The sequence below is a fragment of the Tursiops truncatus genome, chromosome 9 (genome assembly GCF_011762595.2).
Source record: "Tursiops truncatus isolate mTurTru1 chromosome 9, mTurTru1.mat.Y, whole genome shotgun sequence".
In the NCBI taxonomy this organism is placed as follows: Eukaryota; Metazoa; Chordata; class Mammalia; order Artiodactyla; family Delphinidae; genus Tursiops; species Tursiops truncatus.
Genome location: NC_047042.1, coordinates 15952548 through 15977061, shown reverse-complemented (window position 1 = coordinate 15977061; position 24514 = coordinate 15952548). Strand labels below are relative to the sequence as shown.

The 24514-nt window shown below is 39.4% G+C and overlaps 1 protein-coding gene, 1 non-coding gene and 1 pseudogene across 4 annotated transcripts in view; all 3 read left to right on the top strand.

Moving 5' to 3' along the window:
• Nucleotides 1-21095, top strand: part of BCAP29 (B cell receptor associated protein 29) — a 40497-nt gene extending 19402 nt beyond the window's left edge. For all 3 annotated transcript variants that reach the window (XM_019940628.3, XM_019940629.3, XM_073809575.1), the window contains exons 7-8: nucleotides 15646-15746; nucleotides 19985-21095. In XM_019940628.3, the coding sequence (XP_019796187.1) occupies nucleotides 15646-15746; nucleotides 19985-20020 (137 nt within the window). In that variant the 3' untranslated portion in view covers nucleotides 20021-21095. The remainder of the gene's footprint in view (nucleotides 1-15645; nucleotides 15747-19984) is intronic.
• Nucleotides 74-203, top strand: LOC117313667 (small nucleolar RNA U109). Its single transcript, XR_004528254.1, has one exon. It is a non-coding gene; the product is annotated as a small nucleolar RNA U109 (small nucleolar RNA).
• On the top strand, nucleotides 9026-9147 carry LOC117313670 (U5 spliceosomal RNA; annotated as a pseudogene).
• Nucleotides 21096-24514: the final 3419 nt, after the last annotated feature.

Below are 24514 nucleotides of genomic sequence, written 5' to 3'. Positions count from 1 at the left end.
AAATATGTACCATTCAGTCATTGCGTGCATCCAGGCAGTGGTAAAAGTGGATACAGTTTTGAAAGTGATCGAGTTACCTGTGGACATGTTGCTTCCTCATTCTTTTAGGAGCAATAGTATACCCATAACATGCTACATTGAAAGTTACCAGGGCTGCCATTCTAATAGTAGAGGTTGAGTAGTAGTGTATTTCTCCTACATAAAGGGAAAAGAAAAAGAAGAAAATACAAAAAAATGATTGAGGCAAATTCCTTGACCCTGCCCTTATTCTTTCTTCCTTCCTTCCTTCCCTTCCTTTTCTTCCTTCCTTTCTTTTTCTTTCTATCAGCAATTTTTTTGGAACTATTCATATAACTTATTCATTGTAAGATCATTTAACATGGAGCATAATTAAAACTGTCCTTAAAAAGCATAACTATTGAGGGACTTCCCTGGCATTCCAGTGGTTAAGACTCTGTGCTTCCAGTGCAGGAGATGCGGGTTCCATCCCTTGTCAGGGAACTAAGATACCACATGTCACACTGCGCAGCCAAAGAATAAAAAGCATACCTATTGAGGATAAGGCAAATTTTTATTTATTTTTCCTCCAGTTTTATTGAAATATAGTTGACATATGGCACTGTATAAGTTTAAGGTGTGCAGAGTAATAATTTGATTTACATGCATCATGAAGCAATTATCACAATAAGTTTAGTGAACATCCTTCATCTCATACAGATACAAAATTAAAGAATAGAAAATAACTTTTTTTCTTGTGATGAGGATTCTTAGGATTTCCTCTCTTAACAACTTTCATGTATGACATACACCAGCGTTAATTCTATTTATCATGTTGTATATTACATCCCTAGTACTTATCTTATAACTGGAAGTTGGTACCTTTTGACTGCCTTCACCCAATTGCCCCTCCCCCCCCACCTCTGGTAACCACAAATCTGGTCTCTTTTTTATGAGTGTGTTTGTTTTTGAAGTATAATTGACCTACAACACTATGTTAGTTCCTTTTACACAACATAGTGATTTGCTGTTTCTATACATTTCAAACTGATCACCACGATAAGTCTAGTCAAGTCTAGTTACCATAAGTCACCATACAAAGATATTACATAGTTACTGACTGTATTCCCCACACTGTACATTTCATACCTGTGACTCATTTATTTTGCAACTGGAAATCTGTACTTCTTAATCTCCTCACCTATTTCTTTCTTCCCCTTACCTCCCCTCCCCTCTGGCAAACACCTGTTTGTTCTCACTATATATAAAACTCTGTTTATGTTTTGTTATGTTTGTTAACTTTTTTTAATTCCACATATAAGTGAAATAATACATATTGCTCTTTCTCTGTCTGACTTACCTCACTTAGCATAACATTGATCCCTTCTAGGTCCATTCATGTTGTCACAAATGGCAAGATTCCATTCTTTTTTATGGCTGATTAATGTTCCATTGTGTGTGTGTCTGCATGTGTGCGCGTGCATGTGTTTGTGTGTGTGTGTGTATTACGTCTTTTTCATCCATGTATCTTTTGATGGGCAGTTAGGTTGCTTCCATGTCTTGGCTATTGTAAATAATGCTTCAGTGAACATAAGGGTGCATGTATCTTACGTTCTCTAACTAATGTTTTAGTTTTCTTTGGATAAATACCCAGGAGTGGTATTGCTGGAGATAAAGCAAATTTTAAATGCTATCTAAACAAAGTATATACAAACAGAACAGAAACTGATTGTAAAGGCCCATTCTGTGTTCCTAAGTATTGGCAGCATATAACAGGGACCTTAGATTTGGACCAGGAAATGGAATCTTCTAATCCTATTTAAACTTCTCCTTTGCCAAATAGAAGGTTTATATTTTTCCACTCTCAACTAGTTTATTCAACTCTGTTCCTGGATAAATGCTTCTCTGTCACTGTGGCTTACCTTGAAAAGAACTAGCATTCTAGCATTTCCTTTTACAGACCAACTTCACTACCCTTAAAGATGTTCAAGTGTTTTTTAAAACTCATCACCCTCTAATGCCAGTAATAAACAAATCATACTAACATAGGGACCAGGGAGTGAAGATAGTTGAAGTGCTTTACAAGAGAAATTGAAGATCAAGATAAGAGAGAAAATTACAAGGGAATTACTATTCTGTATATCAGTAACCCTAAATTCCTTCTTCTTGAGTTCCTTACAGAGGAACTGTTTGAGCCATCTATCTATCTAAAAATAAATTCTCAAAGTCCAAACTAAGCATATCTTACAGTTGCAAATTCTTGTGGGTGTAAATTCAACTATCTTTAACTTGCAGTTATAATCAAAGCCACCGTCTTATTTTAAATTTTGCAATGCTTTAAAAAATTTGGTAGTTTTAGTCATATCATGTTTTTTGTTTTATGACCTTTTAATGAGTTTCTCTGCTTTGAATAAGAAAAAAACATGTATTTTCTCCTCTGTTTACTTATCTGGAAGTTTCTGCTTCTTTAACATCTCCTTCCCTTCCTTTGTTAGCTGAAAAATAAAAGTCCATATTTTAAAAGAATAGCATAGTTTATTTGAAGGATGTGGCAATAGACTATATGTAATTAATAATACATCAGTTATTTAAAGCAAATAAAATATATGACCCACCATTTTAGTCAGGTTTTAGCTCTTAGGTTGTTTTTTCATTTTTTAATGAAAGATATATTGCCATTTATTAGTTTATATTATCTCCACATGCAGTTGATGTTACTGTCAAACCAGAAGAAGGAGGCTTTCTTGCTGTGACTGCTTTCCTGGCACTAATATATCATGGTGATATTTTCTCCTGCTGTTCCCTATTACATTCCCATTTAGTTGTGATGTTTTCCTTTTTGTGAGCTTCCTATCTGTTTGCAGGCCCTATATAAAATAAACTATTTAAGTGTCATCCAGTGACCAGGAGGAATAGCTACAGGGAAGATAGTAACTGAAGACAGAAATTCAAGGATACCTTTCATAGCATTGACAATACCAGCAAGCATGACTGATGCTACCTGAGGAAAAGCTTTTATTAGGTCTACAGAGGGGCATTAAAGCAAGAGAAAACAGTCTCTTCCCTGAAGAGCTTTATAACCCAGATGGATGGATCCAACATATATACATAAAGTGACTACAATTTATTTCTTCCCCTGTGTGATACATGAGTTAGTTTACTAAAAAACATGGAGTGGAGAGTGCTAAATGCATACTGAATAACAGAATGTTCCAGGTGATAAGAATATTATCAAGCATAGTTCTCCAAGTATGTTAATGGACATATAGATTGGATCAGCTTGTATCAGGTTTATGTTTACTGCCAAGTGCAGTAACGAAATTAAGCTGGACAACTCTGCTCTAAAAACACTTTTGAAATGGATGGAAAACAATCAGCTAGGAAAATGAGCTGGAAAATTAAAGAAGGAAAAACCTTTTCTTTGTAAAACTAAATCTCATTGCAGCATCCACTGTCTGTATAGCCTTTGTTCTTTCTATAAGCAAAATTGGAAGGGATAAAATGGGGAACTTCTTAAGAGGTTTCTTAAAATTTCCAGTATACTTCGGATCCTCCTCTCCTCTTATGCTCTGATACTTTAATTTATATTTCTTTTCAGTAAATTTATAGTCTAAGAGAAAAGTGGTAAGAAGTAGAAGTGTGTTTTAGGAGAAGGATCAGAAAACTATGGCCCATGAGCCAAATCTAACCTGCTGCCTTGATTTTAGAAATTAAATTTTATTAGAACAAACCATGCTCATTTGTTTACATATTTTCTGTGGTTGTGGAGTTAAGTAAACTGGACAGAGTCTGCATGGCATAGAAAGCTGAAAATAAGGGAGTTCCCTGGCAGTCCAGTGGTTAAAACTCCGAGCTTTCACTGCAGAGGGCCCAGGTTCAGTCCCTGTTTGGAGAACTAAGATCCCGCAAGCCGAGTGGTGCGGCCAGAGAATAAAAAGAAAGCTACAAATATTTACAGTCTGGCCCTTTACAGGAGTAGTTTACTGACCCCTATTAAGGATCTTGAAGTAAGGAAGAATACCTTTTTCAGTATAAATAATGGTGTTGAAGAGATTGGTTTCTGCTTAATATTGTTATAAAATTTGCTGTGCACTTAAGTGCTGGTTGAATGAATGTTGATCAGATAATTTAAGAAATTATATATGCTTATATGTAGTAAAACTAGTTCTTTGTTTACAGTCAAAGTAAACTGACTCCTTCAATTCTCGTATATGATGGTTTGTAAATTCTTCTAGATTCCACGTGTTGCTTCTGCTTACACACGAACTTGCTTTATAAAGCATATCCTTTTCAAAACAGTTTGTATAAAGCTATACCTACACAGTACTTTGCCTAAAACGTACACCCTGATTTTTAAGTGCAAAGCCAGCATATTAATATAATTTGTAATTATTCTTTGCTAAGTCACAGAGCCAAAATTCTTTTCTTAAATACATTACTTAGCAACCCAGCTAAGATTAATGAAGGAAGTCTTCATGCATTTATTGGTGTTTCATTCGCTGATAGCATAAGAGTGGGGCTGATTTTATTTATTAAATTATAAAGCCTGCTCATCAGTTCCTTGGCCCCGAGTCCCAGTAATCCTTATAAGTATCAGCATGCCTTACATCCCTATCTTTTCTAAAACCCAAAAGCGCTTCACCCATAAACCTCATTCATGGTCATAGTCCCCCAGAGGGTAGGGGCAGGCACCAATATACCTAGCGATAGGTATAGAAATTAAGACACACACAAAAAATCACTCATTTCCCCTTTGCTCATGTGGCAAATAGAGCTATAATTGGTTTCATGCATTAATGTTTACTCTTTAGTATAATTGTTTGGGCAGCTTTCTTTCCATTCCTTCTAAAGCATGTCCCTGCCATTAGTCTGGCTTCTTCACTTTGCCACTAGGGTGGCAACACCACAGATCTGATTATGCTTCTTCACTTCTTAAAACTCTGTATTGGTTCCTGTGACCTTTATAGCTCTTCAGGATGGCACACGTGGTCTTCTGCGATCTGCCCCCCAGCGTCATCTCTAGTTTTGCCTGCCCCACCCTTGTCCAGTCTAAATTTTATACCCCTACTCTCTTAAATATGGGAGCTTTTCCTCCTAACAGTGGTGTTTCATCACCTTTCCCCTTTGTCCAGGACTGCAGGTCTGTCTGCCTCTACTGCCCTCTTCCTTCACACTCTGCCAGCTTGTGCTCATCCTTCAGCTCCAGCATCGCTGCCTCTCAGGAGCCTCCCTGAAACTCTCTCCCTTCAAGCTGGGTTGAGTGGCTTCCATCTGGACCTCCATAGTTCTGCATGGATACTAACTTAATAGTGTACTCTGTAGAAATTACTTTTCATTTGTTTATCTTTCTTACTAGATTGTAAGTGCTCTGAAGGCAAGGGCCACATCTAAGTCAACTCCTTGTCCCCAGCACATACTTAGTGTTCTAGGCCTGTTATCTAATAGATATGAATAAATCTCACCCCCAAACACTGGTTCATCATAATTAGGCTCTTGCAAACTACTTACCTCCTTCTTCTTCCTCCCCTCTTCCTCCCCCCTCCCCCCTTCCTCCTCTACTTCCCTCCTCTCTCAAGGACCGAGCTCTGGTGATAGTCAGGTATCCATCACTTGGTACCTGCACTCAAGCATCTCAGCATTGCTGAAGGAACTAACTTCTTATTTTAAATAAATGGTCACTGCATTCAGATGGTCCCTCAGCACTGTGACAGTCCTATTGAACTTCTCTAAAATCTTCACTTTTTCACTCTTCAGAACTACTTCAGATCTTCTCATCTCACTTCTAAATTCTAAATCCACCCTACTTCATTGGACACAAAGAATTAATCAAAAAAGTCATCTTCTCACCACCAAAACTACTGTCCTCCCTCAGCTGGCCTCAAACTCTACCTGTCCTTGGGTTACTGTGGATTAAGTGTCAATCCTTCTTCTACTGCTTTGGCTGCCAAGCCCACTATCCTTCTCAAGGATGCTGTTTCTGCAATTACTTCCTCACTTCCTATCACCCTACAGACATCTCCTGGCATCTCCTATCCCAAAACATAAAAACAAAAACTTCCTTTTGTCTCATACTCCTTCACTTACTGCCCCATTTCTCTGCTCTACTTCATAGCAATTTATTTTTTTCCTTTTAACTTTTTATTCAGACATAATAAATTCAAATCACACAATTCAAATCACAGGAGAGATGCAAAAATAATACCAAAAAAATATGCCCTGTACCCAAATGATAACACCTTACACTTGCCTTATCCTTTTCTTTCTCTTCATATTTTCCTCTCACTTACTATTTTTATATTTTCCAAATGGTGATTTTCTAATTCTCTTATTCCTTCTCCATTTATTAGATGCCATTCTATTGTTAAAGGAGAAGCTTTCCCTTTTTCCCCCAGTTACTTATTGATTTGCTTGTGTAATATATTCATTGCATTATAATTCATTGTGAGCATTATATTTTAGTGTTCAGATTGTCTCAGATTTGGCCAGTGGAAGTCTTTTCAAGCTGGGTCCCATATCATTTTGTCATGCCCCCATTCTGTAAGCACATACATTCTGGTATAACAAGATAGTCCAAGCTTATCTTGTACTTTTCCTCCTCTATCCCTTGAATCAACCATTTCTCCAGTGAGCCTTTAGGTAGGGAATGGTATTTAGAAAATAATATCTAGAGCCTAGGTGTGCTCATTGCTACTGGGGTGTCATTACTTCTAGGTGCCCTTAGCAGACAGAACTGATAGTAGCTTAAATTTTACCACTTTAGAGAAACTTTTCCTGAGTACTCCATCTCATGTGGCTGCATAGTCATTCTTTATCACATCACCCTATTCTAACTTTCTTCATGACACTTGGCACTCACTGTTGGTTGGTTGGTTGCTTTATTGTGCGTCTTCCTCTGACTAGAAAATGAGTAGTACAAGAGCTAAGACCCTACCTATCTTTTCATCCTCAACACTTAGTAGAATGCCTGATGCCTAGTAGTCATTCCATACATTGTTGAATGGATAGATGAGTGGATGACTCCCTTGTCTTAGGGCAGTTTCACCTGTGTAACAGCTTCATCTTCTCTAGTCATGAACAGTAGGAATCTTTGGAGGGGCTCTTATGTGTCATGCACTCTCAGTGGTTAGAGACTGGGAAAAACGTTTCCTTCTTCATACTCTTGATGAAAACAGTAAAGATTTCTCATCGCTGTTAAGGAGCTTAATTCTCACAGCCCTTCTGTATTTGTTGTACAAATTGACCCTAATGTGGATTTCATAAAAACTGTTTTTATGAACACTAACTTTAAATATTTTTAAGATATTTATAATCATATTGCCTCTCAACCCTCCTCTTAAATAACTTAAACCTCTTACACATAAGATTTATTCATGAAGGTTAAGGGACCTACACTTTGATATTCTTGAAATGTATTAAGTTCATGCTTCTTTTTTTTTTTTTTTAGTCTATGGCAATATCTAGATCACTTTTCGTGATCTGGCTTACCTCGTTTTTATTTTTGAATTTAATTTTATTCATTTTTCTATACAGCAGGTCCTTATTAGTCATCAGTTTTATACACATCAGTGTATTAATGTCAATCCCAATCGCCCAATTCATCACACCACCATGCCCCCCCGTGGCTTCCCCCCTTGGTGTCCATACGTTTGTTCTCTACATCTGTGTCTCAATTTCTGCCCTGCTAACTGGTTCATCTGTACAATTTTTCTAGGTTCCACATGTATGTGTTAATATACGATATCTGTTTTTCTCTTTCTGACTTACTTCACTCTGTGTGACAGTCTCTAGATCCATCCACGTCTCTACAAATGACCCAACTTCATTCCTTTTTATGGCTGAGTAATATTCCATTGTGTATATGTACCACATCTTCTTTATCCATTCATCTGTTGATGGGCATTTAGGTTGCTTCCATGACCTGGCTATCATAAATAGTGAGATTCATGCTTCTTTACTAGAATATCTGCTTTTCTTTTATCTACTGCCTCACTCCCGACTCACTGACTTTTTTTAATATTACCACTTTGGTGGGGTTTTAACTACATAATATAATAATTTTAAAACATCAGAAGATTTTACACAAAAGAAAAATTTAATTAAGTTTTTGTTTATTTAAAACAATGGAACTTAAGGGGTCATATTTGATAGGTTCTTACTAAGATAGTACTTATAGCCTAATGAATTTTATTATATCTTGTTCTGTATACATGTGTTTTGTGTGAGGTTTTTTCCCACTGTACTTTTTTAAAATAAATTTTATGTTAGGACAGTTTATATTTATAGAAAAGTAGGCAATATAGTACAGAGAATTATCATATACCCCACACTCAGTGTCTCCTGTTATTCATGTCTTACATTAATATGGTTCATTTATACAATTAATGAACCAATATGGATATATTATTATTGACAAAGTCCATAGTTTATTCAGATTTCCTTAGTTTTCACCTCACATCTTTTTTCTGTTCTAGGATCTCATTCAGGATACCACATTACATTTAGCTTTATGTCTCCTTAGGCTCCTCTAGGCTATAATAATTTCTCAGACTTTCCTTATTTTTGAAGAGCTTGACAGTTTTGAGAAGTATTGGCTATTTTACAGAATGTTTCTCTGTCAGAAGCTGTCTGATATTTTTCACGGTCAGACTGGAGTTATGGGACTGGAGAGGAAAGTCACAGAGGGTAAAGTGCCATTTTCATCACGTTATTCCAGAAATACATACCAGCATGATTCATCACTGTTGATGTTGACCTTGACTGCCTGGCGGATGTTAGTGTTTGTCAGGTTTCTCTATGCAATGTTACTTTTTTCCCCCTCTTCCCATAGTGTAGTCTTTGGAAGGAAGTCACTATTTGTAGCCCAAGCTTAAGAAGTGGGGGGTTATGCCCTACCTCCTTGAGGTGAGAGTATCTACATAAATTTTTGGAACTCTTCTGCACAAATATGTCTATTTACCCCTAATTATTTATTTATTTAATCATAGGTATTCATTTTATACTGTAGATTATAATTTAATACTCTTAATCTATACTCGTGCTTCTCTTCATAATCAAATGAATCTTTTGCCTTTTCCTAAAGATTCGTCTGGGGAGGGATAAAGCATGACTATTGCTTCAGTTTTTTGAGGCCTTCTGGGAATAAACAAGGCTGTAAAAAAAGAAAGAAAGAAAAAAATACTCTTTTATTTATTTTGTTGCTCAAGTCATTTTTTTAGCATTAGCCATTGGGAGCTCCTTCAGTTGGCTCCTGTGTCTCTTTGACGTGTCCCCATCATTTTGGATTTTTTTTTTTTTTTTTGCTTTATCTTTTCTTGAGTACATCCTTCTGACTCTACAAGGTGCTCCAGGCTTATCTTGTATATATCCTGCCCGATAGAATCAGTGTTTTCTTTTTTTTTTTAAACTAAACTGGATTCTGTAATAGTATTCGTTTGCTTTTTGTTTTTAATTATGAATTAGCATGAGATATTTGTAACGTGATTATATTTTTATCAAAATATCAAGAAAGGTCTGTTTGCTTTGTGACTTTCCAGCTAGCCTGAATTTATTTCCATTAAAGATATAATTTGGTTTAGTTGCAACCAAGATTCCTATCAAGTGACTAAAGTGGTACCTCATTGTTTACCTGACATTTATCATATTTTCAAAAAATGAACTGGTTCCACACAAGTGAATTTTTCAGATGCTTAAAGCTTAGACTTTTCATTTGTCTGTTCTTTCCTTCCTTCAGGGAACATATTTTAGACACCTGCCATGTGCTAGGCACAGTGCTGGGTACCCAGAACAGAGAGACAAGACACAGCTTTGTTTCTTGAGTAGTCCACAGTCCGGTAGGGACATAGTTATACCTCAGCATGATAAGTGCTATAATAAAATTAAGCTCAAGATGAAGTAGAAGCCAACAGAAAAGATCAAGGATAATTTCTTGACATTTCAAAGGATAAATATTAATTACCCAGATGAAATAGGAGAGAATGAGTCAGGCAGGGAGGTGAAAGGAGATGGGCAAGGATGTTTTAACAAAATGAGTAGCATGTAACTGAAAGAGTATGCCTTTCTGAAGTACTACAAGGTGCTCACTGTGGCTGGAGCATAAAATAAGGTGGAGGTAGTGGTGAGAGTTGAAAAGTAAGCCTAGGATCCATCATAAAGGGCCTCATGTGCCATGTTTATATGTTAACATTTTGGTGGGGGGAGCACTGCTGGAGGGTTTTTAGGCGGAGGAGCAAGCAGTCACTTTGACATTACTGTGGACAATGAATTAGAGTAGCCAAGAAACAAGGTGAGGAATCCATTTCAATAATCTAAACTAGAGATGAGGACCGTGATAACAGATTGAGTGAAGTGGATGGATTGGAGAGATAAAAAGGAAGTAGAATCAACACACCTTATCAACATACGGATGTGAGGTTAAAAAAGAGTGGGTGAGGGCTTCCCTGGTGGCGCAGTGGTTGAGAGTCCGCCTGCCGATGCAGGGGACGCGGGTTCGTGCCCCGGTCTGGGAAGATCCCACATGCCGCGGAGCGGCTGGGCCCGTGAGCCATGGCCGCTGAGCCTGCGCGTCCGGAGCCTGTGCTCTGCAACGGGAGACGCCACAGCAGTGAGAGGCCCGCGTACCACAAAAAAAAAAAGAGTGGGTGATAATTGAAGTGATAAATAAAACAGACCTTACCTGCATGTACCTGACAATATAGGCTTGTACAAAAATTACCACAATATAATTAAAACCACATTTATGTCCCTTACTGAACAGAAGTTTGTGTGTCTACTTTCCAAATATTTTGGAAGCATTACTGTAGCTTAACGGTCCAGTGATGGTCCCTGTAAAGGAATAGTACATGTGAGGATTAAGTACTGAAGAGCTCTGGTATGTCACACTCTCGAGTTCTCAAAAATAGAACCAAATGAACGGAAAAGAAATCAACACTAGATGTAGGGAAATTTTTCAAATTAAAATTTGAAAAATTTATTTCTCTGGCACAATCCTTATAGCTAGTGTACAGCAGCCAGCTTGAGCTGCCACGCCAATGTGTCTAAAAATTTTTCTCTTACATTTCTTGGCAGAGCTTAGCTAATACTGCCTGTTATCCCGGGTAGAAAATACAGTGATACAATACAGTTACACAGTGCATCGGTCTCACCAGCTCCTCTTGCTGTGCAAATAGCTCCATAAATGTAAGTTTGGCACTTGGGAAACCACAAATATTTTTGGCCTGCTTACATGGCATTTTACACAAACATTTTGGCTTACTACATGTCACTGTAACATTAATTGGGGTTATTCTTTATATTAATAAATGATTTTTGCCTCAAAAAGTTCCCAGAGAACATAAATGAATCTGGCCAGTATTGTCATGAAATATCTCAACATTTCCATAACGCTACTGGCAAATGATAGCAGCTCATTTCTGCAGATGAGAAAATTGAAATAGTGACTTAGATGTATCACCTCAAGCCTCCTTGTCTGATGTCTTCCGTATATATGCTGTTTCCAAAATAACATGGTTCAAAATAAAACAAGCATATTCAAATGTCAGATAACAAGTTTATATAATCCCTTAGTCATGAAGGCAGTTCCAGAAGGAGGTAGAAGACAACCAAAACAGGATATTGTAATTTTTATAAAATGAGAGGTAGAGAAAGGACTAGGAAACAGTCCAAAAGGCTCCTAGACAGTAACATCCTCTCCTAATTAGAGTGAAATCAGTAAAATAGTCATCATTAGGTTTACTAATATCCACTGAAATACAAAATAAAATAAGAAACACAGTTCATGCCTTGGCTTGATAAGTGCAAGAAAAACAGGATTTGCCTGCAGTTGTTTTGTTATAGCTTCGTACCATTCATGATGAGAAGAAACTTCTGGATAGACTGTACAAGTGGTTTTCTAGCTGCCTCTACAGATTTGTAGTTCCACTTGACTCATTCTTTCTCCTAACAAGTCATGAGAAAAATAGTATCTTTTAATAAGGAACTAATGAGTTGATATCTAAGAATTTCCTAATTAATTTATTCATTTCAAAAATTTAAGTATAAATCGTTTTTAACATTAAGATGAACTGTTCAATACAACCTCCTGACCAACGTTTTTTTTGTTTTTTTTTTTTTTTGCCGTACGCGGGCCTCTCGCTGTTGTGGCCTCTCCCATTGCGGAGCACAGGCTCCGGACGCGCAGGCTCAGCGGCCATGGCTCACGGGCCCAGCCGCTCCGCGGCATGTGGGATCTTCCCGGACCGGGGCACGAACCCGTGTCCCCCGCATCGGCAAGGGGACTCTCAACCACTGCGCCACCAGGGAAGCCCCCTTTCTTTCTCTTTCTTTTTTCTTTTCTTTACTTTCTTTTCTTTCCTTCCTTCCTTTCTTTCCTTTCTGCATTGGATCTTTGTTGTTGTATGTGGGCTTCCTCTAGTTGTGGCGAGTGGGGGCTACGCTTCATTGCAGTGCGTGGACTTCTCACTGCGGTGGCTTCTCTTGTTGCAGAGTACCGGCTCTAAGCACATGGGCTTCAGTAGTTGTGGCATGTGAGCTCAGTTGTTGTGGCTCACGGAATCTAGAGCACAGGCTCAGTAGTTGTGGTGCACGGGCTTAGTTGCTCCATGGCATGTGGGATCTTCCCAGACCAGGGATGGAAACTGTGTGTGTCCCCTCCATTGGCAGGCGGATTCTTAACCACTGTGCCACCAGGGAAGTCCCTGCTTTTTATATACCAAAGTAAGTCCAGGCTCGTAAACATTTTTAGTAAGGAAGGAACTGAAGATAACACCATGTTTTGTATTTTCAAGTATCATCTAGGGGGCTTCCCTGGTGGCGCAGTGGTTAAGAATCTGCCTGCCAATGCACGGGACATGGGTTCGAGCCCTGGTCCAGGAAGATACCACATGCTGTGGAGCAACTAAGCCCCTGTGCCACAACTATTGAGCCTGAGCTCTAGAGCCCACGAGCCACAACTACTGAGCCCGTGTGCCGCAACTACTGCCGTGCGCCTAGAGCCCATGCTCCGCAACAAGAGAAGCCACCGCAATGAGAAGCCCGCATACCGCAACGAAGAGTAGCCCCCGCTCGCCGCAACTAGAGAGAGGCCACACACAGCAACGAAGACCCAACGCAGCCAAAAATAAATTTATTAATTAAAAAAAAAGTATCATCTAGGAAAGGCCTTACACACAGATTGAAAAGTAATGTGTAAATCTTTGTATTGTGGGTGTGGTCCCTATGAAATCTAACCAACTACCAAAAATCTCTCTTCCACATCTAACCCATGCCCTTCTTTACTAAGTGACGCATAAAATTTGTCAAATTCAACTTTTAATACCTAGTTTAGATTTATGGACCTATAGAAGTAATGTGGAGGAAGTTATAAAGCTGCGCTGTCTATTATGGCTAGCCATTAGCTACATATGGCTATTTAAATCAAAATTTAAGGGACTTCCCTGGTGGCGCAGTTGTTATGAATCCACCTGCCGATGCAGGGGACACGGGTTCCATCCCTGGTCCGGGAAGATTCCACATGCCACAGAGCAACTAAGCCCATGTGCCACAACTACTGAAGCCTGTGCGCCTAGCACCTGTGCTCTGCAACAAGAGAAGCCACCGCAATGAGAAGCCCACGCACCAGAGCGAAGAGTAGCCCCCGCTCACCGCAACTAGAGAAAGCCCACGCGCAGCAATGAAGACCCAACACAGCCAAAAATAATTCATTAAAAATAAATAAATAAATATTTAAATTTGATTTAATTTAAAACTCAGTTCTTCAGTTGCACTAGCCACATTTAAAGTGTTCAGTAGCCACATGAAGCTAGTGGCTGCCATATTGGACAGCACAGTTGTAGAACATTTATTGGACAATGCAGATGTAGAACAATGCAGAGAGTTTAATTTGACAAAATAGTCTAGAAAGTATTGATACAAAAGGCACTTCAGTTGATAGTGACTTACATACTTATATATAACATATGATGGCTTCTCAGGAGGGAAGGCAATCAAACTGTTTATAAACAGAACCTGTAATTTCATTTTGCCAAAAAAGTGACTTAAGTTTTATAAATCCCACTTTCTTTCCTAAAATCCTACCCTAAAAAATTTACAAATGCGGAACTTGTGAAGGCTACATGTGCAGAATTGTATGTAGAGCCAGTTCAGGATTCCCAGAATTTCTCCAGTCCATCTTACACTACTCTTCCCTTCTACACATTTGCTCATTAGCTTCTACGCAATATGTTGACTTAAATGTTTATCTCATATATATATATTTTTTTAACTTCTGCCTAATTTGCTGACTTAGATTGTACCCTTTTGGTAGACAAAGACTAATATGTAGCCATATTTGTGTATCATCTTGAGGTTAAAGTCTTTAAGTGCCACTTATACACCCCATATTTTTCAGCTTTGTATAAGAAAGTGATTGTTCTTAAGGAAATATTGTCACCCAGCCCTTAGTAAAAATGATAAAATATTTTTTCCACCCTCAGTTTTTTCAAAAGTAGACCCTTCTGATAAACTCTGCTCTATAATGCCTGAGTCCAGGTTGAGCCTGGGAGGTGTTAGGATAAGCCTGGAACATCTTGTGCCAGAAACTGTTGGGGGCATAGTCGAAGGACATGGATGCCAGCCTAAAGTTCCCACTGGCCAAATCTGGGGGAAATTAAGTATAGTAATGAATTATAAGTCATTGAAAAAATAGGAATGTATTAGTTCATACTGATGATGGATGGATGGATGGAGAAGAAAGGAAGGCTCTTCTTTATAGTACAATGCTGACTGATAAATTTGGATGGAATGATGAAGTTGGAAAATCACCATTCTGCAACCATCACAACAAAGATTGGTTTAGGCAAGAATGATCAGTAGATGCTAAATATAGGGGGGATGTTTTGACAAGGAACAGGATGTTTACATAGTCTTAATTGTCTTCTCACTGCTTCTTAGTTACAAGGAGGAAAATAACTATAATATGGAAAAACCAGTGAGAGGCAGATGGGCCTCTGGATATGATACCTTGAGATACATTCAGCATCATTTATGTCATATTTGTATGTAAGTGGGAGGCATAACCTGAATTTAATCATAAGAAGACATCAGACAAAATCAAAGTGGAAATCATTCTATTAAAAAAAAAGTGTCCTGCATTCTTAAAAATGTCAATGTCTTGAAAGATAGGGGAGAAGAAGGCAGGGGGAAGGCTGAGGAACTATTCCAGATTAATGGAAACTAAAGAGACATGACAACTTACTGTTAATCTTTGATATAGGACTGGATCTCTGGACTAGAACTGAAAAAATGATAAAAAGGTCATAATTAGGACAGTTGCCAAGACTGGAATATGGATGGTAGATTAGATAAAGGGTATTGTATTGGTGTTAAATTTCCTAAATTTGCTAACTATATGATGAATATCTTTGTTCTTAGGAAGTACACAATGACGTACTTAAGGGTAGAGGAGGAGAATGTCTGTAACTTAGTCTCAGATGGTTCAAGAAAATGATTGTGCATGTGTGGAGACAGAGAATACAATTACAAATGTACCATATCGTCAACAGTTGGTGAATTTGAGTAAAGGCTACAAAGAAGTTCTCCAAGTGTTGCAAGTTTTCCATAAATTTGAAATTATTTCAAAATAAAAATTTTACAACTCTGTTCGATGTTCTCTAGCCCTTTCTAAGGCACAAAATGACATGACGGTGATGAAGATGCAATCAGAGGGACTTTCGAAAGAATATGACCGGCTCCTGAAAGAACACTCAGAACTTCAGGTGGGTGACATCCATTTTACGAGCCTCAGCTTTTTGAAATAGTAATTAATTACCTAAGTCAATTATTTGGGTTATTTGCCCTTCGCAAGCCAAGAAGATTGATAGTTAATCCTGACTTTGCAAAGTGATTAAATAAGCCAATTTTTACTTGAAGATTGGGATATTGCATGAAAATAATCATAACAGAGAGAATTACTGACATGCTAACTTAACAGCATTCTAGCTGGAGTAAACTTTTAAGCCAAAGAATTGAGCCATAAAAACAGCAGCATTGGAAACCAGACTGGTTCTGGAAAAATTTAGTTTTACCATTTAGAATGTTTGCCATATGCACGCCAAAATAAAGCCAAAAATTGAAGACCCACATTACACTACTCCTTCTATCCCACTGTTTGAAATATCTTAGGACAAAGCCTGAGGCATTCAAATATATGTTTTACCTCCAGAGTTGAGTTGAAAGATGGAAATGGAGAAAACCTTTTTATCATTGAAGTCACAAAGTCAGGGGCCATGGTTTTCTTTCTGTTCCCCTTCAGTCCAGCAAGAGTCAGTTCCCTACCTTCACCCATGTTGGGTTTGTCTTCCGTTCCTTCTTGGGCTGCCAGCCCCTAGCCTGATTTGATTTCCCAGCCCACTTTGACCACGTGTGGGGAGAATTCAGGGAAGAGACCATTCCAGAGGCAACCCTGGCCCTCGCAACTCCTCCCAAGATGGAGGGTCTCTGCTCTTCTGCTTTCAGATTGGGTTTATCCTTAGAAATTGGCAGCATTTGTGGCCTTCAGTGAGGGCTTTTTAGCAATTACAGCTCTACAGTTATTTCACTGTATTAGAAGCCTTAGTACCAGGACTCATTTCCCTGCATGTCACAGTGGTCATTGTATCTTCAGGATCCAGCACTGTGCCTGGCACAAGACAAACAAGCACGATATTCATAGGCTTGGAGTCAGACAGGCCTCGAATAACTATAACTTTCTTACTAGCTTTGTGATCCCAAGTAGGTCATGTCACCCCTCTGGGGCTCACTTTTCTTCATCTGTAAAATCAGAATAGTAATAACACCTGGCTCACTGGCTTGTTGGGAGGATTAAATAAAATGTGTAGGGTGCTTAGCATTGTGCCTGGCTGATAGTAAACACCCAAGGAATGATAGCTGTTATCATAATTATCACTATTGCCAGTACTCCTCTGTAGAAATTTTACTGAAAGAATGACTTATTCTCATCCAGCCACTTTGGCCTTGATTAGAGCCAGTCAAGAGATAATCTGATGCACATCTGTAATCTGGTATTCCCAGCTGAGTTGCATGTCTGATTTAACTGACCTACTTTGACAGTAGGGTGACCAGAGAAGCATAGATACCCTGTGGGCTCCAGACCCAGGACACCAAGAGCTCAGATCTCATGCTCTGGAGTAGATAGTTAGATTTTCAGCAGGACCACCCTTTCTCCATCTCTACAACAGAGGTCCTGAAATTGCTGACTTCACCGTGGCATGATGAGAATTGTTCCATTGCATACTTAAAGATCCACCATAGAAAGTGAAGAAACGTTTCAGAAGCCTCTCGCCTAGAAATAGAACTATTTTTCCCTCCCATCTGTGAGATCAGGGTGTAGTCAACAAGGATGAGCATCTACACCAGTGGTCTCTGCCCAGGGTATCAGAAACGTTTAGATCCCTGGATGGAGAAAGAAGCAGAGAATGTCCCATTGTGGTAACAGCCAATGATTCTGTTAATCCCTCAAGAATGTATATGATAGTAAGATACCTTCAACCCATTTTCTTTCCCCCAAAAAAGCTTCAGTTTGAAGCTTATGCATTCCTGATAAAAGATGTTCAAAAGTTTTTACGAGTAATCTCTTCCCAAGAAAGTAGTTTTTATACCTGTCTTTGAAAAAATGTCCTCATCCCAGATATGCCAGGTGCCAGGCTGAGAGTTGGGCCTTGGTGCATTTAAGCCTTGTATCCAGGTTTTTGAAATACTTATGGATGACATTTACTGAGGGTGTGCTCAGGACCAAGCACTTGGCTGATGGCTTCATATATGTTATCTGCGTTCTCTCCTTGATAGCCCATCAAATTATTGATAAAATACATATTTTAATACCCTATTTTGTGAATGAGGGAAAGGAGACCCAGAGATGTTAAATAATGTACCCAAAGTCACTGAACTGAAAAGTGATAGCTTTCAAAGTTGGATTTAAAGTCAGGAAATCTTTCTTCAGAACTTCCATCATTAACCATTATGTTCCTTCACCTGTGCTGGTCATTGGACTGTGGGTTCTGGGGTCCGCTGTCTGGATTCTGTGCAGATTCAGCCAAAGGGAGGCACTGGTAGAAGACTGAAGGCAGGAGGAGGGGGAAAGCCAAGAAAGTCTCCTGTTTTCTCCACTTCGGGTGGCATCTGCCACAGCAGCCTTATCTCTTTCCATGGTCCCAGTTCCCACTGGGCGTCTTCCACCTGGTGGGACCTCGTTCCTGGGATCTGTTAACACTGTCTCCTCCATTGCCCTCCAGCCCAAAGAATGGTTTTCTGCCGTTGCTAATACCTGAGGTGTCTTTTACCACCCTGTGTGGTGTGTCTACTCTCTCACCACCTATGAAACCAATTCCCTGTGATAAATATCTGATGAAAAAAACTCTCAGCTCCATGGTTGACCAGTTCTGTAAACCTCGGGTGAATCATCTGACATTCATGCAACTTGGCTTCTTCAGTACTTAGATGAGGATTATAATATTTCATGAGCATTAAATCAGATCCTGGGCAAGAAAGCACTTTAAATATATTTAAACAAGAAAAACTCTCTACAACTGTACGGTGCTATGAGTTATTTCTCGACTGGACACTTCTTTTTCCCATCCACCTACTTAACCCTCCATTGTCCAGTAGGAGAACCTGAATAAGATTCTGAAATATAGGTGTCATTAAATGAGAACCATTTTCTTAAAAGTGACTCTTACACTTTGATATTCACCTTCTGAACCCAGCTGAGAAGCAAAAGATTGCTGTAGACCATCTACAGTAAAAAGCTGTACCAAACTGTTCTTCACGATTTTACTTCAATTGTCAGACCAACCTCAATAATTGAATTACATCATAAAGTTCATTGGGAAACTTAACTTTTCAATTTTATATACTTGATTTACTTTAAATAAAATAATCATAAAATAAAGGACTGTTAAAACGTTAAGGAAACAGGTGGAAGAGAGGAAAGCTTGTTTCTTTACTGTAAACAAATCCCACTTTACATCTTTTAAATTTGTTTGGATTTCCCCATCTGATCCCCTTCCTGTTATAGGCACTAAATAAATATTAGAAAATAATTCCTTTGAAATATGTAGTCTTTGCCTTTCCTTGTTTGCCCTGGCTCTCTTCTAGAAAAGAAAACCCAGAATGTACTCAGAATAATTGGCAGCTAGCCATTTTAAAATTTCATTTTGGAAAATCACCCTTCACTTAAGGGACTTATCCAGAATAGCAGATCCATTAAAGCTGTGCTTTTTATCTTAGGTGGTAAGATACATGGAAACACATAAAAGCGGTACCTTGTTACTCATATACCTCCTCTAATGCTGTCTTCTGACTCGATTGCTTAAAGTTGATGTTACTGAAGTTGCTCTGAAAGCAGAAATGCTCAGCCGCAACGAGAGCTCGATAGCTTCCCGGGTGCAACAATAACCCCAGAACTCCATTGTTTGTGATTTTTTTTCTCAGTGTAGATGTCTACCTTCTTCGTGCAAATGATCTCTCTGGTTAACTTCTATCCCATTTTCCTCCAGTTTTAAATCATGTATTATAGTCGTCTTGAGATCAGCAAAGAGTATAATTTGAGAAGCCAGTTCTATTGGCAAATATCTGAAGAACCAAAAGAAGCCCACCCCATATGGGTTTTTTGGTTCTCTTCTTTCTTTGCCAAAACTCTTCATTAAGTTTGCAAGAGGGAAATTTTAGAAATTTTGTTTTCCTTGTATAAGCTGTGAAATGAAAGCAAAATATATTAAAGCAGAGGAAAAGGTGAACTTATCAAGAGTGTTATTTTTTATCCCTCTAAGCACTTTTTCAAGTAAAACTACTCACTTTGTAGTTTTTTAAAATTTGAGACTTTCTCAATCTATGTTTTAATTTGATATTCTCATAATAACTGTACACAGAAAAGGATGTTTTTTAAAAGTCCTTGTCATATTTATGAATGTGTTTCTCACTCTTGCTATAACTACCCGTCACATTTTTTTTCTTGCAGGATCGTGCAGCGAAAGGCAATAAGAAAGGCCTGTGAACTTTATGAAAGAAGACTGTGATACACCATGTCAAGAGGATAAATTTGTTATCATGTTAGCCTCTGGAAAACTTAAAGTTCAGTTCAGAAAAACAAACTGTCTGTGACCAGCCAGTATTTTTTTTAATGCCACACACATAGGCTATTGTCATAATGGCATTATCACAATATTTGATGATGTTTCAGATATATTGTAAAGTCTGTATTCTAGCTCTCAAGTGAAATATAAGCATGTTAAACACCTTATCTAGATATAGTAACACTGGTGTATGGTGGCTGTTTACCAATAAAAGGAGAAATTCATTAGCCACTTACTTCCAAACTTAGATTTTTAAGTTGCATGAAACCATTAAACAACCTTAAAAGCTTTGATGAATTTCCAATAATAATACTACGCTTACTTAATCAGACGATGGTGTATTTGAAAATAGTATTCAATATCAGCAAGTTTGTTCATAGGGAGATTAACTAAGGATAAATGATTAGAAGTAGCTACTATATTTATAGGTAAGAGTCAGAAAGAGCAAAAAATAATGACCTTAAGTTTTATTTTTTTAAGCCTGATGGTACTGCAGTTGACTGTCATAAAACAACTATATTGATAATTATATTTTTGTTACTGTGCTTCTGCACCTGTTGGGGATTATTTTTGTTGACATTTGTGTTACTAACACATAATTAGTAAAGATTCTGCTTTTTTAAAGTTCATCTGGGAATGGAGTTTACATCTATTTGCATAACTGCCACAGCACTGAACTGAAATTATTTTACAACAACGTGGAATTCTTGACTTGGAAATGTATAATGTATCCAAAAAGCAGTGTTTCCCATTGCTGTGAGAGTTGCTAATTATACAAATATTACCTCAAATATACACACAGTGGCGTCACAGTTTTGCCAAGATGTTTCTGTATTCTGAAAGCTAAATATTAAATACTGTTTATCTATTCAAATATTCCATTTAGTTTCCTTTAGGAGAGGATGATTGTATATTAATGCGATTTAGGTTGTTCCAGTGTTTAGACTTGAAAAACCATCTTCCTTGTCTCTAAATATAAAAGAAAATGGAAAATAACTACTGGAGTTTTTACTTTTCTGGTATTTGTTTTATCCTTTGTTATTTATTATCATTTTAGCACCAACTTCATGCATATTTAATTTTTTTCACTGTAAAGTGGGTGAAGTGAGCAAGTACGTAAGTATTTTATTTCAGATAAAAGGAGTTAACTGCTAGAAAACAGACATGTAGGAGACATTTAGCAGAGTAAGAAATGGGAGTTAGACCATATGGGCTGACAGCACCGTAAATAACAAGGCAAGGGAGCGCTGACAGAGGAGAGAACTGAACAAGTAGCAACTTAGAAATATCGAAGTGCGATCTACCTGGTTAAGGATATAGATACTGTTTGTGATCCTGGCCTGGTGAACAGAAATCAAGTCTAATGACAGAGTAACATACAGAAAGTAGAAAATACACAGCTTTAGAACTGGTAGAACCAAATTATAATCCTAGCTTCAGCACTAATTTAGCCATGGGATTTTGTACAAATTATTCAAACTTGCTAGATTTACATTTCCTCACCTCCGAAATGGGAGTCATAATATTTAGGTCAGGGTTATTGTATAAACTAAGATAACACAGTGATTCGCGAAGTTATGCAGACTGTACAGCAAGGGGAAAGCCCAGGTGCTCTTTGAAGAGCATAAGGATTTGAAAGATTCCCAGAAGACACTTTAAAGTATACATTTAAGTATTCTTAGTCCTCAACCCTCTCAGTTGTCCAGGTCTGCAAACTGAGGCCTGAAAAGTGTATGCAGTTTTCCCAAGTTAACATGGATAGTTAGATCCAGGGCTAGGATTTGAGTCTAGAATTTAGGTGTCCTAGTTCCCCAGATATTACTCTAGTTTTTATAAACAAATTAGCTATAATTTGCTAAAAAAAATACTGCCATGTACTAGCCAAGGTCTGGACTATGGAGTCTGGCTCCCATGTCGTGTATTTTACACTACACTGAAGGCCTCTTGAGCTCTGCTTCTTAGTTCTTATGATTCTCCTAGCCAGTGAGGGTGTTTAGCAAATCCTATTATAAATAAACACGTATTCCATGGATTTAGTTAGACTGCATATTAAGTTATGTTCCTCCTGTCAGTAATGACTTTTTTTTTTTTTTATTATTTTTGGCTGCATTGAGTCTTTGTTGCTGTGCACGGGCTTTCTCTAGTTGCGGCAAGGAGGGGCTACTCTTCGTTGCAGTGCGCAGGCTTCTCATTGCGGTGGATTCTCCTGTTGGTGGAGCATGGCCTCCAGGTGTGCGGGCTTCAGTAGTTGTGGCAGGCAGGCTTCAGTAGTTGTGGCAGGCGGGCTCAGTAGTTGTGGCTCGCGTGTTCTAGAGCGCAGGCTCAGTAGTTGCGGTGCACGGGCTTAGTTGCTCCGCGACATGTGGGATCTTCCCAGACCAGGGCTCGAACCCATGTCCCCTGCATTGGCAGGTGGATTCTCAACCACTGCGCCACCAGGGAAGTCCCAGTGATGACTTCTTTATATCTTAGGCTGTATTATAGGTTCAAACACAGAAGTGTTATTCTTGCCCTTTGCTATAAGTTGCTTAAGAGTTTTGTCAGACTCTGTCCTACTTGCAAATGTACCTTGAAGTTCCAGACTCCAGGAAGTTGCACTTAAGAAGTTCTAGCCGAGCATCTAGAATTTGGCGTTAGTCATCCTCATTTCTTGCCGGGCTCTGTCTTGGGCCCCAGTACTGGTAAGTAGATTACCTGGAACCCCAGTCTAGAGCCTGGAATTTAACTGCTTTCTATGGTGCTGTCCTGATGCCACCAACCTGCCTGGATCTCTAAAGACCCATGCTGTGGTCCCGGAGCTGTTCTGCCTGCCTGCTGAGACCTCACAGCCTCCTTGGACCTCAGAGCCACAGCCACTTGGCTGCACCTGCTCCTGTCCTCCTGCCCCGCCTCTGGGGCTTGGTCTGGTTCTGCCTTCCCATCCCATTGTCCGTCGCCTTCTCACCATCCCTCCCATCTACATCCCACCACAGCGGAACAGCCATGCCCGGACCAACTGACAGGTGACACACCTTACGTTTGAGGGCCCACAATGCAGTGCATAAATACAGCGGTCCTTTTATGCCTTGACTAATATCTGGAATGAGTTATTTGAAGGCCATGAAGCCCTTTTGAATTTTTTTTTTCATTCCTCAGCCTTCCTTTCCTAGAATTCTTGAAACACCACTAATGAAAATACCATTTTCTTTTTTTAACATTTCTTTCTCTAAATTTACCAAGTGGCATTTATTTCACAGTATTGCTTTCCACCTTGATCTCTAAACATATGACTTTGTCTTTCCTTGTATAGCCAAAAGTGATTTCCAACACTACAAAACTGAAAACAACCGCCCAGAAGCTGTCCATGTCCTGATGCCTGGAATCTGAATATTCTCCTCTGGCAAAAAAGTGAATATTACCTGATATGGCGAACCACGTGATGAAGTTAAGGCTCTTGAGATGGGGAGATTATCCTGAATGATCTGAGTGGGCCCTAAATGCCATCACAGGTCTCTTTAAAAGAGGCAGGGCTTCCCTGGTGGCACAGTGGTTGGGAGTCCGCCTGCCAATGCAGGGGACACGGGTTCGTGCCCCGGTCCGGGAAAATCCCACATGCCGCGGAGCGGCTGGGCCCGTGAGCCATGGCCGCTGAGCCTGCGCGTCCGGAGCCTGTGCCCCGCAACGGGAGAGGCCACAACAGTGAGAGGCCCGCGTACTGCAAAAAAAAAAAAAAAGAAGAAGAAGAAAGAGGCGATGGGAGATAATACCACCCGGAAGAGGGGAAGGTGCTGTGACCACAGATGCAGAAAGCAGAGCGCTGCAGCCACCAGAGCTGGAAGCGGCAAGGGACGGGTTCTCCCTGGAGCCCCTCACAGGAGCCGGACCCTGCACACCCCAGCCAAACTGATTTTGGACTTCTGGCCTTCAGAACTGTGAGACAGTAAACTTGTTCCAAGCCACCAAGTGTGTGGTAATTTGTTACGGCAGCCATAGGAAACTAACGCAGGAACATGCAGGACAAATCTGTAATGGGCTGGAGTGAATTTCACAGCAGGTAGAAAACAGACACTCTTTGACACCAGCTGGGCTTCCCCAAAGATAGCCTTAGCCGTCTCCCCTCTTAGTTCTCTTCCTCCTTCAATTTTATTTCTCTCCACCCCCACTGCCACTGCCAAACCAAGCCATCATCCCTTCTCACCTGGACTACTGTCACCACTCCCTGCCCGTCTCCTCCCTAGGTCCACACTCTCAGAAACCACAGCATTCCCTGCTTAAAGTCTAGCAAGTATTCCCACTGTACCTCAGATGAGACTCCCGAAACCTCACCAGGCCCCTACCTCCTCTCCAGCCTCACCTCCATCTACTTGCCCTGCCGACCACAGCGGCATTCAGAGTCCTCTTAGAACAAGCCAAGTTCTTTCCCCTCTCAGCGTTTT